Here is a 22,048-nt window from a genome sequence, read left to right as displayed (position 1 = left end):
ATCACCATTTCTTTAGGGTATATTTAAGTTGTAATGTCCATTTTGCTTATATATGAAAGAAATTTTCTCTCAGCTAATGCTGTAAATTAAACAGGGAACTTTATAACTTATTGCAGAAATATTCATTTAAAGAATTAACAACTGGGCCTAAACTATGCAGTTAAATTGCTATTTAACAGATTTACTTTGAAGTAAAATAAAAGATCCAATTGGAGATTTTAAGAATCGAAATTGGAATCATATAAATGGAGATTGTGATTAATCTAAAAAACAATATTTTTACCCAGCCCTAATAAAGTACTGATACTTACATTAAGAAGCACCATTAATAAAATTCAGTTGTATTGACTAGGTGAACACAAACACACACATACACACAATACACACAAACAGCTCATAGTTTTAGACATGTTTCTTTGCCGTTTATAAAATGTGTCAATGAATGTTATTACTCTGCATTGAAAGATGAGATAATTGGTTTGAATTGCTCCTGTATCATTAACAGACTGTTACCAGTATCTGTGTCTGCTGGTCACATGTGTCTATTTTGTTTTTTTTTAATTATTTTTTTTTTTATTGCAGAATTCTTGAAAAGGATATATAGCTGCAGGCCGAGCTCTAAAAAGGGGCGTACAGAGCCCCTAACCCAACCCTTACCCTAACTCTAACCGTGGGTGGAAGTGCCACCCCATTTTGGAGTGGGCCCAACCCCCTTCTGGAGTTTTCCCGCCCTCTTTTGGAGTTTCTGCCCCCGTTTAGAGATCTCCAGGCTGTAGCAATACCTACTTGGAATCCTTTGCGCAAAAATCAGACATTCATGGAACATTAGCAACACTCCTCCTCCGTTATCTTTACACAATTCCACAAGGATCCATCTCGGTAGACGTATTTTACTGCACCTGCCAGTAAAAATGACAGGAAAAAATGTGAAAACATGGACGGATGGAGAGGAAAGGATGATGAAGGATGTGGAACAAATGGAATCTAATAAAAGGAACCAATAAGAGTTGAGCCAGGTTGGCCGATTGTAATGCACCATACTTAGCTCCACCCCCTCAGTATGGGGGCGTCTGTTAGAGTCATAACTCCGCCCACCACAGCTGCTGAGAGCTGATAGACAGGCTGTTACCTCACCCCAACACTTACACACACACACACATATTCATCATTAAAACCCGAAGGCACACAGAACCAACTCTTTTCTGCTGTTCTCCTATACAATTACACTCTTCGAGAGCTGAAGATTTGACTAATTCACAGATTTTCTCTTTACTAAAAGACTACACAGCGAAATACACACAAACTCACAAATTCAAGTAACTGAAGGCAGAAAACGCAAAGAAATTAAAGATTAGCTCACACACAATCTCTTACACACTCCTTCTGTGGAGTGGCAGAAGGTTTACCATAGGATGGCTGGTTTAATGCATCTCCTCATGGCCGTTTCTCTTATCTTGAGTCTCTACTCTGCAAACGCAGAATCAACCGGTGAGTATACATATTACATTTGGAAGGTAAAAATTTCGCTTTAATTTAGAACTAGTTGTGTTACTGGATTTAAATCATAATAAGAGTGTTTAATTTGATTCTTAATGACATCATTGACACTTCAATTGTGGTTTCATTCACTCTTTTTCTCTTGTTTCTCGCTCTCTCGCATCTCAATGGCTGTCTAACTCTAAAAAGAGTCTGTTTTCTAAATTCTCTCACCTTTTTAAAGTCTTTTAGAGCCATCTCCTTTCCAGTTTTCATTTTGTTCATCTTGGCAATGTGGATGTTTTTAGCGCAAAGCATAAAGCTCCAATTTTGATGTTATTGGTTATTGTATGTGAGAGACAGTTAATAGTTTGGGGATAAAATTGTCCCCAGAAGTAAGCTAATCTGACGAAAACTCTCTGTTGGGACATTCTTAAATAAATTAATGAATAAAGCAAATATTTCTTCAATTCTAAAGACGTTTTATGAGTTGGGTTAATCTGTAGTCATTAAATAAAAACAATGAAAGTCTATCTTATGTCCTCATTGAGATAAGTAACTAAGCTAAGAAAATGTGGATGTGTGTGTTTGTGTGTGTGGGAATGGTAGGCTACTTCATTCTGGGCTGTAGAAGTCATAATGTCTTTTGCAGAAATTATGAGATTGCATTATTTTATTGAATGTGCAAAAATGAAAAGACGGACACATAATACTTAAAGAAAACACAAGTTACAGCACACTCACTCATACATACACAAGCAGTCTATTTCCACCTAAAAAGGCTGTAAACATTATCCTCTTTAATGTCAATGCAACATTTACTTTAAAACTTGTGTGTTGGTGCATGTTTGAACATTACGGTGACAAATAATATATAAAGTCAAATCACACGTGTTTGCAATCACCGTCCGCATGTAAACATTTCATCACACCATCTTTGAACACACGTGATTGATTAAAGCAACAAAAGCAGTGCTCCAAGTGTTTGAAATGGACAGTCTATTTCTCTTAATTTATCATAAGAGAGACAAAAAAGAAAAACAAAGGAATATGGAATAGTGGTTTATGATTTAAGCTGTTGGAATTTAAACTTGCACTGCTTCAGCGCCACCCATGAGTTTCCTAGAATGTTTCCAACCAGATTTTGGTTTTAGTGGGAATATTGCTTTGTTGTATTTGGTAATTATATTTTTGATTGCTGCAGTATGAAAATTAAAGTCAGGCCATCTCTTTCCACTCACATATTGGAAAGATGTCATTGCCATGTCGGTAAAATAACTTTTTTCACACGACATAATGTTTGCCTGTTCAGCAAATGGCATACTGCCATTACCATAACAACCAACATCTGTATTAGTGGTGTCACCACAATGGCTGGCCATTCACCTGGTTTCCATGAAGTTTTCCTCTCAAAATGTTCAATGGATGAGATCCAATTCAATTCCAGTCCCTTTCAATCTCAATTATATAAACTAAGACCAGTTGCTACAGTAAGAGGAGTTTCATGTGTTTCAGTTTAGAACACGAGATATTAATCTGAAGAATTTTCTGTTTATTCTGGACTCCAATAGACCACACAGTAAACTTAAGAAATGTAACTAGATTCATACATTTCCTGAAGAAAATGTGAATGGTGCTTGGCTGTGCAAAAGTTGGTGACACAATGTTTTGGTGGTTGCACGGGCATTGCTTGTTCTAAGTGGTTGCTAGGGAGTTCTGGGTGGTTGCTAAGGGCGTACTGCTGGTCAGTTGCTTGGGTGTTCTGGGTGGTTGCAAGGGCATTGTTTGGTGGTTGATAGGGTGTTCTGGGTGGTTGCACAGCCATTGCTAGTCAGTTGCAAGGGCATTCTGGGTAGTTGCAAGATGGTTGCTAGGATAATCTGAGTGGTAACATGGGCATTGTCTGTTGTTAGGGTATTCTGGGTGGTTGCTAGGGCATTGTTTGGTGATTGCTAGGGTCAGGGGCAAATCTAGAATTTTTTTATGGGGTGGCAACACCAAAGCAAGCGCACATGTGTAGTTCTTATGGATTAAGTTACTAAACTTCATTGCAACAAGTAAGTACTAGTTCATTAATTGGAGTCACTATCAAATTACAAATGTCCATGAATTTGTGATACAACTGCATTTTCACAGGAACCACATAGTAACCATTTTGCTACTGTTTTTGCATAATAAAAATAAGTAACAAAATGTATATCTCCAGAACACCAAGACATTGTCTATTAAATACATCAACAAATTCTAAATGTTCCTTAGCTTGACATTTACAATGGGCAATCTGGACTAAACGTCACCACCTTTATTTAGTTAAGTATACCCATGGATGGAAAATGCATGTATTTCCCATGTTATTCTGCTAATAAAGTCCTGTAGGCCTATCACCTTTGTAACAGCTGGAATAATCCATTTGAAAGCAAAGATTAAGACAAAGTTAGGCCTAAATAAAAATAAATACTTTACGGAAAATTTTACTGTGGGGGGCAGTGCTGCAAAACTCATGAATATTAATTATGTTATGCACAGTATAAGATTCTTTTATTATAAGCACTCAAATAAATATTTCACATAATATAGTTTCTACATCTACCACTATCAGTCTTGGGATTTTGTTAGTCAGTAGATGAATATATAGATCAGCACTTTATTAAGAACATGGCTGATTGATCAAATTAAATTTTTTATTTAATTTGTTTTTAATTTTTGAGGTTTTGGATTCTAATTCACCCAAATATAACTTTTTATTTTAATAAACCAAGATTGCATCTGTACGTCAGTGGATGGGTGTTACACTTTAAAAATAAAATGCAATAAAAGATGCGGGGAGATGAGAGTAGCAGAAACACAGACACATTTATTATAAGTGGAAAAACAGCAAACTCCGACAATGACAACCAGAAACCCTACGCCCCGGCAGCGGGAACCCAGAAAAAAGTAAATATGCGCCTGAGCGCCCGTGAACGAGATGAACCAGTCCACGAACAACCATCTCCCATCACACAACCCAATCATGAAACACTCAGTTTATATAGGGAGGAAACACACTGAGCACCGGTGCGCCCTATCAACAATCAGCTCACCTTTTTACCGCACACCTGATAGCGATTAAAAGAGAGGGAGAGAAAGAGAAAAAGACCACACACACACTCTACATACACACAAACAATATGGCTGAGAAGGCCATCACAATGGGGGACACCGAAAAGAGCGCGAGCTGTGGAAAAACTGCCAACAATAAATGACACAGATAACATCCGCAATGATCACTTATAATGACATTCAAAATAACACACTCCAGCGCCAGATCGCCAGTCAAAACACACACAGATGAAATAGAAACTCCTACTCAAGAACTAGAGATGTTTAATCTGGATTATACACATACCTGATGAAAGCTATTTCAAAAAGTGGTGAGACACATCTCACCCGTCTCAACCCATAACTGACAGAGATGTATCTAATAATCATTAAGTGAATACTTGGAAACATCCAAAAAAATTTTCCACGTATTTGTCCATGTGGTCATTGTTGTAGAAATAAGCTCATCAACGTGCAAGAGCCCAAACACTATACACACGCTGCAATAGTAGGCACACGATTGGTCGATGCAGTGATTGGCAGCTGCTGCAAACAATCACGGGATTGGTCGCTGCTGTTATTAATCACGCTATGGGTCTATAGTCATTTGTGTGTTCGGTGAGAGTTTAAACAGTTTGACATGTACTGTATAAACCCATACACAATGTAACATCATCTACAATATACTTACATTTATATTTTATACATTTGGATACTTATGCTAGGGAGGCAGATGGGGTGGCAAAGCTCATTCTTTAGGTGGCAGCTGCCACCCCGTGCCACCCTTGTTGCTAAGCCCCTGTTTAGGGTGTTCTAGAAGGTTGCAAGATGGTTGCAAGGCTATTCTGAGTGGTTACAAGGGCATTGCTAGTCAGTTGCTTTGACATTGCTAGGCAGTTGCTAGGGTGTTTTGGCTGGTTGCAAGATGGCTGCTAGGATGACCTGAGTGGTTACATGGGCATAGTCAGTTGTTAGGGTGTTCTGGGTTGTTGCTAGGTCATTGCTATGTGGTTGCTTAGGTGTTTTGGGTGGTTGAAAGATAGTTGCCAGGCTGTTCTGAGTGGTTACAAGAGCATTGCTAGTCAGTTGCTAGGTTGTTCTGGGTGGTTGCAAAACAGCTTTTAGGATGACCTGATGGGCATTGTTAGTTGCTATGGTTTTCTGGGTGGTTGCTAGGGTGTTCTGGGTGGTTGAAAAATGGTTGCTAGAGTGTTTTGAGTGGTTACAAGAGGATTGCTAGTCATTTGCTAGGGTGTTCAGGGTGGTTGCTAGGAGGTTGCTAGGGTGTTCTGGGTGGTTGCAAGACATTTACCAGTGTATTCTGAGTGGTTACAAGGGCACTGCTAGTCAGTTGTTAGGGTGTTCTAGGCGGTTACTAGGGTATTGCTAGATGGTTACTAGGGCGTTGCTAGGGTATTCTACTTGTTAACATATACAAAATTGACTAGTTCTTGTCACACTGAAACTTCACAGAACTAGAAATTCTTAAACATTTATTCAGAGCCCACGTGCAAGTGGCTAAATAAACAGCAACAGTATTTACAGTCTAACAGAATGACATCAATCTAAAAGACCTGGGCATCACTCCCAGGATGCATTAGCCTAAGGAACAACTTCGTGTTTGTGAATGGAATGCTTTGTGTTTGAATGACACTTGTTTAACACTTATATAACCTTTTAATAACGTTTCCTCAGTGTATAACCTCTTAACGTCGCCGGAATGTCTGCCGGATCTTCTGCACGGTGGTTTGGCAGAGCAGGGAGTAACAGAACTCTTTATTCTCACAACGTTCCGTCTTCAGCCCAGAACCGGAGCCACCATATTCAGCCTGTACAACCCTCGAGACAACAGCAAGTACTTTGAGTTTACTGTACTGGGAAAACTCAACAAAGGTGAGAGCATTTTGACAATACTTATGACATTTCTAAACGCATTCACATTATGTTAAGATTTTATACTTATTTAAAAAAAAAAAAAAAAAAAAAGAACTCATTTGTTAGCTTAATTTTCTTTTATGATTCGTTTTAATGGCCTCTCTTTTCACTTTAGTTGTTTGTACTCTAAACAGCAAAAAAACAAAAAAACTCATGATTTCAGCAAAACCCAAATGCATCCAATCCAAAAGACATACATATGTGGTTTGAAATATGATTATAATCAGATTTTTGAACATGCATGTTATTCTAAATGTTCGGATTGGATATCAAGTGATTAAAGTGAGTCATTCGGGATTCGACATGACTGTAACATCACACACAAAGTGCTGTAGTGTCTACAGTTGTGTCTGAATTCTTTCATTTATTCAAATAGTCTGTAAATAGTATGATGTCTGACATGCCTCATTAGTATCATGTCGAAATGTCATGATAGACATGAGAAAAACCAAACATTCCAGTTCTCCACCCTGTCTTTCCACAATGACAGCTACTTTCTAATGTCTACTGACACTGTGCTGTTGCTAAAGTCATTACTATGGTGACTGATGTAGATATACTCTATATTTACTACACCCTAATTCAAAAAAGTTGGGACAGTATGGAAAATGCTAATAAAAACATAAAGGAGTGATTTGTAAATTATATTCACCCTTTGCTATATTGAAAGCACTACAACTACACATTATATGGTGTTTTACCTCATGAATTTCATTATTTTTTGAAAATGTACAGTAATTTCAAATCAGTTGATTGCAACATGCTCCAAAAAAGTTGAGACGGGCAATTTAAGACTAATAACAATTTGACGAGTTGAAATAACAAGGCGATGTGAAACAGGAGATGTTAAACAGGTGAGGCAATCATGTCATAGTACATAAGGAGCCTCCAAAAACAGCCTAGTCCTTCAAGAGCAAGGATCGTTCAAGAATTGTCAATTTGCCAACAGATGCTTTAGCAAATAATCCAGCACTTTGAGAACAATGTTCCCCAAAGACAAATTGGAAGGATTTTGGGCATTTCACCCTCTAAAGTGCACAATATAGCTAAAAGATTCAAGGAATCTGGTCAAATCTCGATGCGTAAAGGGCAAGACGAAAACCACTTCTGAATTGAGATAACTTTTGTAAACCTTTGTTAGTCAACACCAGTCACCACTGCATCTACAGATGCAAGTTAAGATTTTACTATGCAAAGCAGAAGCCATACATCAACACTGTCCAGAAGTGCTGCCGACTTCTCTGGGCTCGGTCTCATCTTAGATGGAAAGTAGAACTGTGTTTTTTGGTTTGAAGAGTCCACATTTCAAAAAGTTTTTGTAAAACACAGCCATTGTTTTCTCCGGGCCAAAGAGGAAAAGGGCCATCCAAGCTGTTATTAGCATCAGGTCCAAAAGCCAGTGTCTGTATGTGTCAGGGGTGTGTGTCAGTGCCCATAGCATGGGTAACTCGCACATCTATGAGAACACCATGAATGCAGACAGATATGTACAAATTTTGGAGCAACATATACTGCCATCCAGCGCTGTCTTTTCTAGGGACATCCCTGCATTTTCCATCAGGACAACTTCAAACCACATACTGCCCAGATTACAAGTGCATAGCTGTGTGAGGAGAGAGTGTGGGTGCTAGATTGGCCTGCCTACAGTCCTGACCTGTCTCCAATTGAGAATGTGTGGCGCATTATTAAGCACACCATACGGCAACAAAGTCCCCATACAATAGTGCAGCTAAAGACCTACATAATAAATGATTGGGGGGAAATTCCACTTTATAAACTTAACAAACTTGTGTCTTCATTGCCCAAATGCTTAATAAGTGTTATTAGAAGAAATGGTGATGTTTCACAGTGGTAAACACTCGATTGTCCCAACTTTTTTGGAGTGTGTTGCAATCATCTGATTTGAAATTACTGTAAATTAAAAAAAAAAACAATGAAATTCATAAGGAAAAAGATCATATGTAGTTGTATCAATATAGCAAAGAGTGAATATAATTTACAAATCACCTTTTTGTTTTTCATACTGTCCCAACTTTTTAGGAATTGGGGTTGTACATTATCTGAACAAATTTATTTGATTTCACCACTTGTAAAATGGCAGACAGTAGGTACTAAAGATTTTAACAATGCAATATGAACCAAGACTTTGTCTCTTTATTTCTTTTTTCAGCTTCCTTGCGATACCTTCGCCGAGATGGTAGGATTAGTACCATCACCTTTAACAACCTAAAACTAGCCGATGGTGAGAAGCATCGCTTGCTCTTCCATCTAAAGGGACTGGAAGTGGGCAGGCCGGGGGCATTCCCAAACACCCAGGGGGTGTTACCTGTGCCTGGGGTGGAGTTACACCTGGACTGTAGGCTGGTAGAGACACTGCGAGATTTACCAGCAGTGTTTAATGGCCTGAACAATCACCAGGGTGTGGAGCTCAGAACAATGCAGGGGAAAGCACAAGTATACAACATATTTAATCATTACACATCCATAAGCTGAGAGACGTATTGGATGGCTTTCATCACATGCTGGCATAATACACCCACATAAACACCCCACTAAGCTCTCTCTATTCTGATTGGCAGGAGGAATTGGAGGAGCTCAAACTGGCATATGGCGATTCAGTGGAAAATGTTGCTTCGCTGCAGGACTGCCACACCCATCAGAGCGACTCTGTACAGACTTTAGGTAACAATAAAGTAACATTTGCAATTAAATGATGGTACCAGGTTAAATACAACTTAAAAACATATGTAAAAACAAAAACAAAAATGTTGACAGAAATCCACTTAATTTAAGTGTATTTTGTTGTAAAAGATTCTCCACACAGTTTTTGTTTGTTTTAGTTTTGTGTGTGAAAAGATTATCTTAAAAGCTTCCTTTCTTCAAGGATTATCCCAACAGCTTTCGATTAATTCTGCGGTTTTTTTTTAAAGAAAGAAAAAAAAGAGATTATCCTAACTGCTTTCATTTGTTTAGATTTTGTTTGTAAAAAGATAATCCTAACTTTTGTTTATTTCAGTTTTGTTTGTAAAAAGAATATCCTAACAGATTTCTTTGTTTAGGTTTTGTTTGTAAAAAGATGACCCTAAAAGCTTTCATTTGTTTCGGTTTTCTTTGTGAAAAGATTATCCTAAATGCTTTCGTTTGTTATGGTTTTGCTTGTGAAAAAATTATCCTAACAGCCTTCATTTGTTTCGGTTTTGTTTGTAAAAAATATTACCCTAAAAGCTTTCCTTTCTTTCAGATTTGCTTGTAAAAAGATAATCCTAACTTTTGATTCGGTTTTGTTTGTAAAAAGATGATCCTAACAGGTTTCTTTGTTTTGGTTTTGTTTGTAAAAAAAGATGACCATAAAAGCTTTCGTTTGTATTGGTTTTGTTTGTAAAAAGATGATTCTAACTTTTGTTTGATTCAGTTTTGTTTATAAAAAGATTATCCTAACAGGTTTCATTATTTTGGTTTTGTTTGTAAGAAGATTATCCAGTAACAGAACACTTTACAATAAGGTTCCATTTGTTAACATTGGTTACATTAGTTAACATGAACAAACAATGAACAATACTTTTACAGCTTTTATTAATCTAGGTTAATGTTAATTTCAACATATGACTAACATTACATATAACTAACATTACCAAAGATTAATAAATGCTGTTAAAAATACAATGTTCATTGTTAGTTCATGATATCTGATTCATTATCTAATGTTAACGAATGGAATCTTATTGTAAAGTGTTATTGATTATCCTAACAGCTGATGTACATTAGACATAGAAAAATAGAAATAGACATAATGGGAAAAATGAAAACAATTGTAGATTGAATGGGAATTTGTGAAAGACAGACAGTGAGATAGTCAAAGTGAAAGAGAGAAAGTGAATCAACTGCTTGTCTGTTAACCCGGTAGGCTGTGTTTATTGTTTGTTAAGGTCTTAATACAAAACAGCTTACAACTCAGATGCTGGAGCTAACGAAGGTCATTAATGAGCTGAAAGATGTTCTTATTCAGCAGGTAAAATCTTAAGCCATTTTACATTCCTGTCTATTATACTTTATCACCACTTCTCTAATTTGTTTGTGTTTTTATGTGCACGCATGTTTACAGGTGAAGGAAACATCTTTCTTGAGAAACACCATCTCGGAGTGCCAGGCCTGTGGTAAGACATTTGAAGAGAGCCAAAGCTTGATGTGTATGCATTTGCCAACACATGCCAAACAAGCACTAGTCTAGGCATTGCTTTGTAAGCACACACGCTTTAGCAATTTGAGGCTGGGATGCAATCATGGTGTTCTACCATAACCTTAATTATAAAGGAATCATGAATAGTTCAAACCAAACATACAACATATGACTGGTTATTTTCTAGGGCTGGGCGGAGCGGAGGTGGTGAAAACAAAGTGCACCCCTGGAACATGTTTCCGTGAAGATATGTGCATAGAAACTGAAGAGGGTATGGAATGTGGTCCATGCCCTGATGGATACACTGGAGATGGCTATAGCTGTGATGATGTTAATGAGGTATTTGTTTATCTGTATATGAAGGTATCTTCTCATTAATGCAGCTTATACCTTCTGAAACCATGTCTGAAAGACACTTTATGCGTTTATTGCAGTGTCAGTTTAACCCCTGTTTCCCTGGCGTGAGGTGTGTGAACATGGCACCAGGGTTCCGCTGTGAGGCATGTCCTCTTGGATTCACTGGTAAACCAGTTGAGGGTGTAGGCGTTGCCTTTGCACAAACACATAAACAGGTATGTCACTGATGACTTAAGGCTAGGGTATACTTCATTTTTTCCACGCATTTTCGAGCGCATATGAATGAGTTCAACGCATACACATTTTGATTGCTTTGTGATACTCTTTTAGCACAGTCAATGGCAGGTGCATGCACAGACCCGAGCAAAGACGCAGACCATCTGTGTGTCTAGAAAAAGTAGTCTGCACACGTTCTGTGCTGATGATGAAATTTGCCAGAAAATTTGCCACATCTGTTCACACCGAGCGTGAAACAAATTTTTCCCCAATAATGAAAAAAATAAGCAACATTTTTCACGTTTTAATAATGCAATAATCAACCAAGCTGATAATACTTATTTCACTCCGATTAATACAAAATACAACCCATCTGACAATACAGATTCCACTTGCTTTAAAGGAATATTCCAGGTTCAACACAAGTCAAGCTCAATCTACAGCATTTGTGACATAATACTGATTACCTCAAAAATTTATTTTGACTTGTCCCTCATTTTCTTTAAAAAAAAACAAAAAAAAAACAAATCTGTGTTACAGTGAGGCACTTACAATAGAAGTGAATGGGGCCACTCCGTAAATGTTAAAATACTGTTTCAAAAGTATAGACACGACATAAACAATATCTGTGTTAACATGATAATAGTGATAAAAATGCTTACTAAACTTTCTGTGTGAAGTTATAGCCAATGTAACAACCTCATTGCCATGATGATACAATTTCAACAAACCCTATAACGACTGTAAAAATGGTGATTTAAACAACTATATCAAATAACATGAGTTTTAACAGAAGAATTAACATAAGTGCTTTTATAAAATTATAAGCTTCAATTATAAGCTACCTTTAAACCCTCCCAAAATTGGCCCCATTCACTTCCATTGTAAGTGCCTCACTGTAACCTCGATTTTTGCTTTTTTTAAAGAAAAGGAGGGACGAGTCAAAATTAGTTTTAGAGGCAATCAACATTGTCACAAATGCTGTCGATTGAGCTTAACTTGTATTGTAACCGGAATATTCCAATACAACCCATCTTAAATTGCAGATTTATTCACTTTAATGCTGTATATTAATCAAATTCCCATTTTGTTAGCAATTACTGTCCCTATCAGTTGCCTTTTATATTCATATCTTATGCCATGTTGCTTGTACCAGTAACATATGTCTGGAATGCATTTCTGTTGTTTTTTCGTAGGTGTGTGATGATATAGATGAGTGTAAAGGACCAGATAATGGAGGCTGCACGGCCAACTCTATCTGTGTGAACTCAGTGGTGAGAATCGATGTCTTCAATAACACAATCCTATATGATGTCATTGTGTTTTCAAGTCACACATGCAAAGCAAAGGAAAACAGTCTCTAAATGTATGCATTATGTACGGGTATTTGTAGGGATCATATCAGTGTGACAGATGTAAGAAAGGATTTACAGGTGACCAGATCAGAGGCTGTAAACCAGAGAAAAGCTGTGGAAACCGCCTGCAGAACCCTTGCGATCCCAATGCACAGTGCAAAGAGGAGAGAGATGGCACCATCACTTGTCAGGTACCATCCGCTCACTTGCTTTCTTATTTTGTCACAGTGGGTGGCCCTTCCCACAGTGAAATCTCATTGGTACAAACTCCTGCCCTAAGTATCTGTATATTAAACATCAAATACGTTCTGACTAGCTGTGATTCTTTTTATGTTACGCCGCATTTTGACTTTCAGTGTGGACCGAAAATTACTTGCCACATTGCACCTGACTAAAACTGTTTAAATGTAAATGCTTGTGTTTTTATGTATCAGTGTGGCATTGGATGGGCTGGTAATGGTTATCTCTGTGGTAAAGACACAGACATCGACGGCTACCCTGATGAGAAGTTGCGCTGCAGAGACCCCACCTGCAGAAAGGTATTGTAACTATGGCAACACTGCAATGGATTTTGACTTGCTCAGGTCTGTGGTGACATCACTTGCCTGTCTCAGGGAATGCTGATTCATATTGTGTTTTTAATGCCAGGATAACTGTGTTAGCGTTCCCAACTCGGGACAAGAGGATGCAGATGGTGATGGGAAAGGTGATGCATGTGACCCAGATGCAGATGGAGACAGAATACTGAACGAGCAGGTAAACAAATAGAATTGGCATAGCTGTTTATGTTCGTCTCGCCCTAATTATTTTCCAGTCTCTTACCTCTTGTTCTTCCATCTCTGGTTAAGCAGTAAACACTGTAATCCGGTGTGTGTGTGTATGGATTTTAGGATAACTGCTGGTTGACACCAAATATTGATCAGCGGAACAGTGATAAGGACAGTCATGGTGACGCATGTGACAACTGTATCAGAGTAAATAACCCTGACCAGAGAGACACAGATTCTGATGGCCTTGGAGATGCTTGCGACGATGACATGGATGGAGATGGTGAGATTTTAGTCTTTATGAATTGGTTTTGAGAAAAGATTTGTTCTTGTTTGTCTTTCTGATACTGAATCATCTCTGTTGTTTGGATGTGCAATTTCATTGATTGATTGTTAGGACTGAAGAACTTCCTGGATAACTGCCAGCGAGTGAAGAATCGTGATCAGCTGGATCGTGATGGTGACGGGGTGGGAGATGCATGTGATAGCTGTCCTGACATCCCAAATCCAAACCAGGTACATGATGCCCAAACAACTTTCAACCAGATATCCCCCAATATTTTTCATGAACTATGAACTTGAAAAGCTAGATAGAAAAAGCATAAAATAATACTTCCCAAGCTACTTACCAGCATTAACCTTTATGCTCAATATTCTCCTTCCTAGTCTGACATTGACAATGACCTTGTTGGAGACTCTTGTGACACAAATCAAGACAGGTATCTAGAATTGTTTAACAACACACTGAATTCTTTGAGGAGATTTCTGTGACCCTTCTGGTGCTCCTTTGTGATGTTATCTTTTGCCCCTCAGTGATGGTGATGGTCACCAAGATAGCAAGGACAACTGCCCACTGGTAATTAACAGCTCCCAGCTGGATACAGATAAAGATGGACTTGGAGATGAGTGTGACGATGATGATGATAATGATGGTATTCCTGACATACTGCCTCCCGGACCCGATAATTGTCGGTTGGTGCCCAACCCTGACCAGATAGATGACAACAGTGAGTACTTACCGTAAAGTCCTTTCTTGACCCAATTCAATTAATTTTTACATTGAAACAGTATGCACTGTGCTACGTGGTTTACCAAAAAATTAAAATTCTATCATCATCTACTTAGTCTGTATGTTTACATACGCAGTTTTACAATCGAGCTACAGCGAGTTTTAGTGTAGTTGAGCTACATCTCTTCGTTCAAGTATTCATGACACATTGCATAATCAATATTTGAAGGACGACAAATGCGCAGGGTTAAATATACGTCATGCGTCACCTGTCTTCCGGAGCATGCATGTGTAAAACGCAGGAGATCAACTGAGGTCCGATTAACGTGCATACATGCTGTGCAAAGCCATGCTACATTGGCATTATCTAGGCCTGTTTGTACAACTTCGATTGTTTTTTTTTTTTTTTTTTAATTTATCCCCATTTCTCCCTATTTTGGAATGCCCAATTCCCACTAATTTAGTAGGTCCTCATGGTGGCGCGGTTACTCACCTCAATCCGGGTGGTGGAGGACAAGTCTCAGTTACCTCCGCTTCTGAGATCACCAATCCGCGCATCTTATCACGTGGCTCGCTGTGCATGACACCGCGGAGACTCACAGCATGTGGAGGCTCATGCTATTCTCCGTGATCCACACACAACTTACCATGCGCCCCATTGAGAGCGAGAACAACTAATCGCGACCACAAGGAGGTTACCCCATGTGACTCTACCCTCCCTAGCAACTGGGCCAATTTGCATAGGAGACCTGGCTGGAGTCACTAAGCACACCTTGGATTTGAGCTCGCGACTCCAGGGGTGGTAGTCAGCGTCAATACTCGCTGAGCTACCCAGGCCCCGATTTAGTGTTTTGACATTTTAAAAAGACAAACTATTGTTTTAGTCCAACTAAAATGTAACTTTTAAAGTGCATGTTAACGTACTGATTGTTATGTTGCTCCAAACCCGTATTATTTTTTTCTTATAATACAAAAGATACTTAGAAGATACCATGACTGTCAAACTCCAAAAAGGACAAAACAGCACACTGAAATTAGTGCACATGATTTGTATGCAGGGTCGGAAATGATAACAGTTTTAATAAGCTCTTCATTCCAAATCTGGAGAAATGCTATCATCTCCTTTGGGTCATGAATTCATGTCTCATTCATGAAATGCATGAATGAGGAAAAAAGTGATCCCAGAAATTAGTCACAATGCACATTATGCAGTGTAGAGATCAGGCAATACATCATTATTGAAACAAGACTGTTGACATTGTAACTGAAATATTCCCAAATTAATTGATATTGAATCAAATCACAATTAATTAAATTGGGAAATCAATGCCAATACACTGCCCTAAAAATATTAGTAGATGTTGATATTATTTTATTGGTAACAGACAACAGTATCTCATTATTCAAATTGAATTGATTAAATTTAAGTATATGACATAAAATGATGACACAGTCAATTTATAAGGTTAGAAAAAATTGCCCTTACAAAGGAAAAACAATGCCCCTGCAAATCAATTTCAAGGGGCAAATATTGCCCCCTAATGGAAAAGTTCATTTCTGACCCTGCTTGTGTGCTATATTTCAAGTCTTGTTAAGTCAAGTCTGCGGATCAGACCGAAGTTTAAGTCCTTATTCACTAAAAGTCGTGTCTTGTAGAAGGAATTGAACATTACAGAAATCAATTTCCAGTCTTGGCTTACTCACCTGTCAATTCTCCACTTCCCAGATGATGGATTGGGTGATGTGTGCGAATCAGACTTTGACCAGGACAAGGTGATCGACAGGATTGATAACTGCCCAGAAAATGCAGAGATCAAACTGACAGACTTCAGAGCCTATCAGACAGTCGTTCTGGACCCAGAGGGGGATGCTCAGATTGACCCCAACTGGGTGGTTCTGAACCAGGTGAATGATCAGTATAAAACATTACAGAATTGATCTCAGAACACTGTGTTTCTGATGTACAAGTCTGACAAATTCTTTGTTTTCAAATAAAGGGAATGGAAATTGTCCAGACTATGAACAGTGACCCAGGCCTTGCTGTTGGTAAGTGAATACACTTTTTCCATCATGGTTAACAACATATTCTACTCCATCATTATGCATTTTATGGATAATGTTATCCGCCTCTCCATTACCAGGCTACACTGCATTCAGCGGTGTTGACTTTGAGGGTACATTCCATGTGAACACAGTGACTGATGATGACTATGCCGGCTTCATCTTTGGATACCAGGACTCCTCCAGTTTCTACGTGGTGATGTGGAAGCAAACGGAGCAGACGTACTGGCAGGCCACACCATTCAGAGCCGTGGCTGAACCTGGCATTCAGTTGAAGGTTGGTCAGATGAATTTCAAGACATGTGACCTCTGAATTTGTGAAAATGTCTTGCACAACAGAACTATCTAATCTATATCTCTCTCTCACTTTCAGTCAGTGAAGTCTAAGTCTGGTCCAGGGGAACATTTAAGGAACTCTCTCTGGCACACAGGTGACACCAACGATCAGGTGCGCCTCCTGTGGAAGGATCCACGGAACGTTGGCTGGAAGGACAAGGTATCATACCGTTGGTACCTGCAGCATCGCCCACAGGTTGGATACATCAGGTAAGCCAATCTAAATTCAGATGCTTCAAACTTTAAAAGTGCAAGTGGCCAGTCAATATTAATGCTGAAACATACTCTACACAAGTATGTGAATGCAGACACTTCTAGCAACACAAGAGTGTTGCGGAGAGTTTTCTCTTTCAAACCAACTACTGTCATGGCAGAGCAACAGCTTGAAGAGAATATTTCAGATCAAGTATGGTAAAATCAGTACATTTATAGTAACTTACCTGAATAATAACACATCCGGTTTAATGGCTCAGACCCCCTTGAGTACTGAGGTTTGTTACTGCCACAGTAAGGCAAGAATACAGGTTAAGCATGTTCAACTGGACCGCCATTTACTTGCCTAAAGTATGCCTCTGGCCTAAAGCAACATACATCCCACCCATGGTTTTCAGCCCACTCTTCCTTTTTGCGTTGATGTTTGAAACCTGATGACTTGTGTGCGTTTTCAGGGTGCGTTTCTATGAGGGCTCAGAGCTGGTGGCAGACTCAGGGGTGACAATTGATACCACAATGAGAGGTGGAAGATTGGGTGTGTTCTGCTTCTCTCAAGAGAACATCATCTGGTCCAACCTCAAGTACCGCTGCAATGGTGAGAGGACACACAAATGTTCCCCCTAAAGTGCCACTTCTACAGATGCAACATGTATACATTTTTATACATACATGCAAACTTACAGAAGTCGAAACTTACAGAACCCACATGTTATCATACTATATTTTTTTCCTTTCCAGACACGATTCCAGACGACTTCCAAGATTTCAGTACACAGCACGGCATGGACCCCTTATAAATAACTCCCAAAATGCTATTCACACCTGAGTGTGTGTGAGTGAATACCCACACACACCATTTGACACACTCTTGTGTGTGTCTCTGTACGTCTGTACACAATGTGTGTGTATAATTGGGATTTGTGTATACACAATGTGTATGCCTTTTTTTTTTTTTTAATACACTTTTTACTTGATAATGGATTATTCCTTCTAGTGGTAAAAAAATAAATCTTCTGAAAATCAACTAAATCATATAATGTTTTAGATAAGAAATGGACATTAACTCCTGTTGTCTGTTATGTTATAATTTGCCTAGAATGAAACTAAAATTGCATCAAACCCGTTGTAAAGACAACATTTACAAAAAGGATGAAATTTGATAAAGACAAAACTAAATTACTTAAATCTTCAGCCTCACATCCTGTTTTACACAATAAAATAATCAGTTTAAGACACGTGAAGACATTTTATGCCAATCTGTTCAATGTATTAATGTTCACCCATTTGCCAAAGATATCACACTTTGATACTTTCTGTGGCTCTAAAACTTCAGTTAATAGGCAGAGTGAACAAGTTCATGTTATAGGCTAAGTGTTTGCTCAACAGAATTAGTGCCAGACTGAATTAGCGGTGGGAATAAAGACTCTCTCCTGCTGGTTTTGCTCTTAAGTCATGCTAACCTCAGCAGTTCATGCCTCTGTTCACATTCCTCCTGTATGTGAAAGCTGTTTCATTACAGACTTTGAAAACAAGCTTTATAAATGTTCTTGGTAGAACATTTGTTAGAACATTAAGCTCTACCAATATCTTGGTAGAACGTTTGGAAAACATGGTCAGCAGATGGCAGTATGGCACTAACATTCACAGAGCATTGATGTGAGCTATTTTTAGAACAATCCTTTCTTACTACCATGTTCTAACTTGCCTCACCTCTCTGTCCTCTTTGTGAATATAGATTTGTTTTCCATCAATCAGTCAGCCTGTCACTGACCATCCTTTCTAAGAGTCAACTAAAAGAGAACAAAGCCGTTGATTATAAATACTATTACACAACTAAACAGATCTCATCTGAGGGATGGATCTGAAGTGAGAGATGCTGTCACATGCCACTTTACTCATTATGAATCATCCCTGTAACCTTTACGGTATCACCCACTGACCGAGACGGAGAAGGTTGTGTAGGAAGAATCATGCCTGAGAATATCACTCCCCTGCAACACACACACTCACACACATATGGTAAAAATGAGGGAAAGTTTTGACATAAAAATTATTGTACTATAAAATAGTCTTACATAGTCAAATAGTATTACATGTGCTTTCATTTACTATTCCCCTCGTAAAAAAGTAATGGTAATAACACATGGGTAATACCATGGTTCTGTAGGATTCCCATATTCATATACCATTGTATTTACATGGTACTCCAAGGTACTGCAAAAAATACCATGGTATTGCCATGGCACAACGTCAAAGATATAAAAAAAACATAAAAGTATCCTGGTATTACTGGTATAAGTAAGCTTATAGTAAAACTGAATATACTCTTTAGTGCTCAGTTACTTTTAAGTAGCTAGATGGCCACAGAAGAACACTTTATCGTTTATCGAGTGATGCTTATCTGTGCAAAACTTGCCGCCACAATGCTAAGGTGTGGTGGGTGGTTACCACGGTGTTCCTTTGTGGTTGCTATGGTGTTCTGGGTCCAAAATAGCACACGTACACCTCTGTTTTAGATCTTTTCATATGGAAAAGCATCACAAGCTAAGTAACACTTGCTAAACATCTTAAAAAGATCAGATTAACAAACAAACATCTCCAAGATCTTCTAAACTGGAATCCGAGACATACATATTGACATACGTCTCTTAGCAGATGAGCAAACAATGAAAAACAAAAATGTCTTCCAGATCAAATAGACATCTGGGGGGTGTATGTGTGCTATCAGGGATGTTTTTTAGCATGCTGCTATGCTTTTGCTAAGGTATTCAGGGTAGTTTCTGACTGCTCCAAGTCAAACGAGCCCACCCCCAAGTCTTTATGATATTCTGGTACCTAAATATAGCTTAGGACCCTCCTTCAATGTAAGTCTTTTAGGTTGTTTTCGCCCGTTTTATTGTCTGTTAGGAGAAACCACACCCCTCCTCAACAATCAACATGATTTGAGGTATCATTTGGGCGTAGATTTGGCTTGAACATTAGGGGGTTGCAGCATTTACCCATGTTTCCATTGATCATGGTATAAATAATGGGGGGGCTGTACTTGCTAGTTTTGATTATTGAGGGGTTATCTCCCTCCATCCCCCCTGGAATCTACACCCCTGTCCATAGTGCAAATGGTGTGGGACGATGGAGATAAGTGCATTTTGAAAAATCCCTAACCAAAGCAGTGGCACCTGCAGCTGTATGGCCGTATGAACTGTGCGTACCATAAGCGCTACTACTGACCTGAGAAACATTTACTCTCAGAATATTTCATCAATCATTAAGTATGTCCCGTATTTCTGTTGGCTGTTTAAAAGAACGAATGTTGCCCATTTGCAAATGAATAAATCTTTTGAGTTGGTTATTTTCAGTGAATTGGCCAAACGGGCTTGCAAAACGAATGTCTGACTCGATTCGTGATTCAGTACAATTCGTTCGGAGTGCACTCTCACTGAATCATTAAAACAGTACTGGGATATTTACGAATACAGAGAACAAACAGAGCTGGATACAGTGGAAATGTCCCTACAATCAACTGAAACAAAATGCTGTCTTTTTGAGAGGTAACTTTGAGAAACTTCAGCTGGTGCTGTGTCATGTGAACAAGGGGCTATTCAAAACGAACGTGCTTTTGCGTCTGCTCGCGCTGTTTTTCAATTGTATTCCACGTAAACATTTGCTAGAAGGAATTCTTTTGACGACTGCAGCACGTTTCACTGCGTTTTTAGTGTCTCTCAAGGAAGCGCTGCATTTTTAGATGCTGTCAAGTTAAAAAGAACTTCAACTGATAAAAACACGTCTTAATACACCTGCGTTCTGCTCTATCCATTGTGGTGTGTTTTGCTTTTTTTAGCATGAGAATGCATTTGTTCTGAATGGATAGGCTGCTGGAAGAAATGCTTTAGCCAATAGTTACATGAATGCTACTTATACTCAGGCGCGGCACTAGGGGTGGGCTTACCGGGCTTAAGCCCCAGATGTTTCAGCAAAAGCCCCGAACGTTTTTATAACCTTGTACTTATCACCGAGTTTTCATGCGCGCAGTAAAAAATAAATAAATAAATCCTAATTAGAACCGCTATTCTGCTCCCTGTGCATCAAACAGTGTCTTCATTCACTCTTGACAAGAACCTCCCAATCAGACAAGTACTAACTGACATGTAAATTGGCCAGTCATTGATAAGAAGTTACATATGATCCAGCCAAAGAGACTGGAAATTTTGGATGTAATTACCTCGATGCTTTAGAGACAAATGGTTCGTAGGTGTGCACTTATCTTGATGAGGAGGTTTATTAGAACACTGAAATGGACATTTAAAAAAAGAAGTAGTAAAACAGACTCAGCCAACATCAGCACTTCAAAAGCAAGATGTATTCTGCTAACTGCTTCAGGTATGTGTAACTACTAATTATTAACTGCACTGTCAAATGAGGCTAACTATTTGTCCCTTAACGGCCTTGTAACTGTAAGAGACAACTATAGATTTTATCATTATATTATTTTCATTTTTGTGTTATTTAAAAAAAATAGTTTCTATGAGGAAGAAAAGCTAACGAAGTTTCTGACTAGTCCTTGCGCAGCCGCAGTCTTCCCAACACACACACACACACACACACAAATCGATTACATAAATGCTTCGTTTCCGTGATATCCGCATGTGGTTCGCATTGCCTATAACAGTCTTTCACTTGATCTGATCTGGATGTATAGTGTTGTGTGTGCAAGACTTTTCTCCGTGTTTAATTATAATCAGTGGTCGATTTTTTTTTTTTTTTAAGGCGGATGGTGTAGTCAAAGTTTTTTTTTTGGGGGGGGGGGGGGGGGTCTATTACTTATGGGTCATTGACAAATTACACCCAAAATTAAAATGAGAAACCTTTTAAAAATCTAATTTAAAACACTTATGTCATATTCTTAGAAATGTAATCTTTGTCCAATTTGGTTATATAATTTTTTTTTTAAACTTTTATAGCATTTTCAAATAAATAAAATAAAAAATAAATAAATAAAACAAATCAAACTTTCAAATTGTCATGTGGTGTAACCATTAAGTAAATAGTATTATAATACTTTCTTTGCACC

General features: G+C 38.4%; 1 protein-coding gene across 1 annotated transcript; it reads left to right on the top strand.

The window, feature by feature from the left end:
- Nucleotides 1–1,146: 1,146 nt before the first annotated feature.
- On the top strand, nt 1,147–18,216 carry LOC127429297 (thrombospondin-4-B-like). Its single transcript, XM_051678253.1, has 22 exons — nt 1,147–1,488; nt 6,250–6,447; nt 8,660–8,943; nt 9,069–9,171; nt 10,416–10,498; nt 10,592–10,643; nt 10,854–11,005; nt 11,101–11,238; nt 12,436–12,513; nt 12,633–12,785; nt 13,029–13,133; nt 13,243–13,350; nt 13,485–13,644; nt 13,759–13,877; nt 14,028–14,080; nt 14,175–14,368; nt 16,097–16,275; nt 16,368–16,416; nt 16,512–16,708; nt 16,805–16,977; nt 17,436–17,575; nt 17,719–18,216. The coding sequence occupies exons 1-22, from the start codon at nt 1,413–1,415 to the stop codon at nt 17,775–17,777; spliced, it is 2,853 nt and encodes a 950-aa protein (XP_051534213.1). The 5' UTR covers nt 1,147–1,412; the 3' UTR covers nt 17,778–18,216.
- The last annotated feature ends 3,832 nt before the right edge of the window (nt 18,217–22,048 follow it).

This window comes from Myxocyprinus asiaticus, chromosome 38 (assembly GCF_019703515.2).
Source record: "Myxocyprinus asiaticus isolate MX2 ecotype Aquarium Trade chromosome 38, UBuf_Myxa_2, whole genome shotgun sequence".
NCBI classification, from domain to species: Eukaryota; Metazoa; Chordata; class Actinopteri; order Cypriniformes; family Catostomidae; genus Myxocyprinus; species Myxocyprinus asiaticus.
This window is presented reverse-complemented; position numbering and strand designations above follow the sequence as displayed.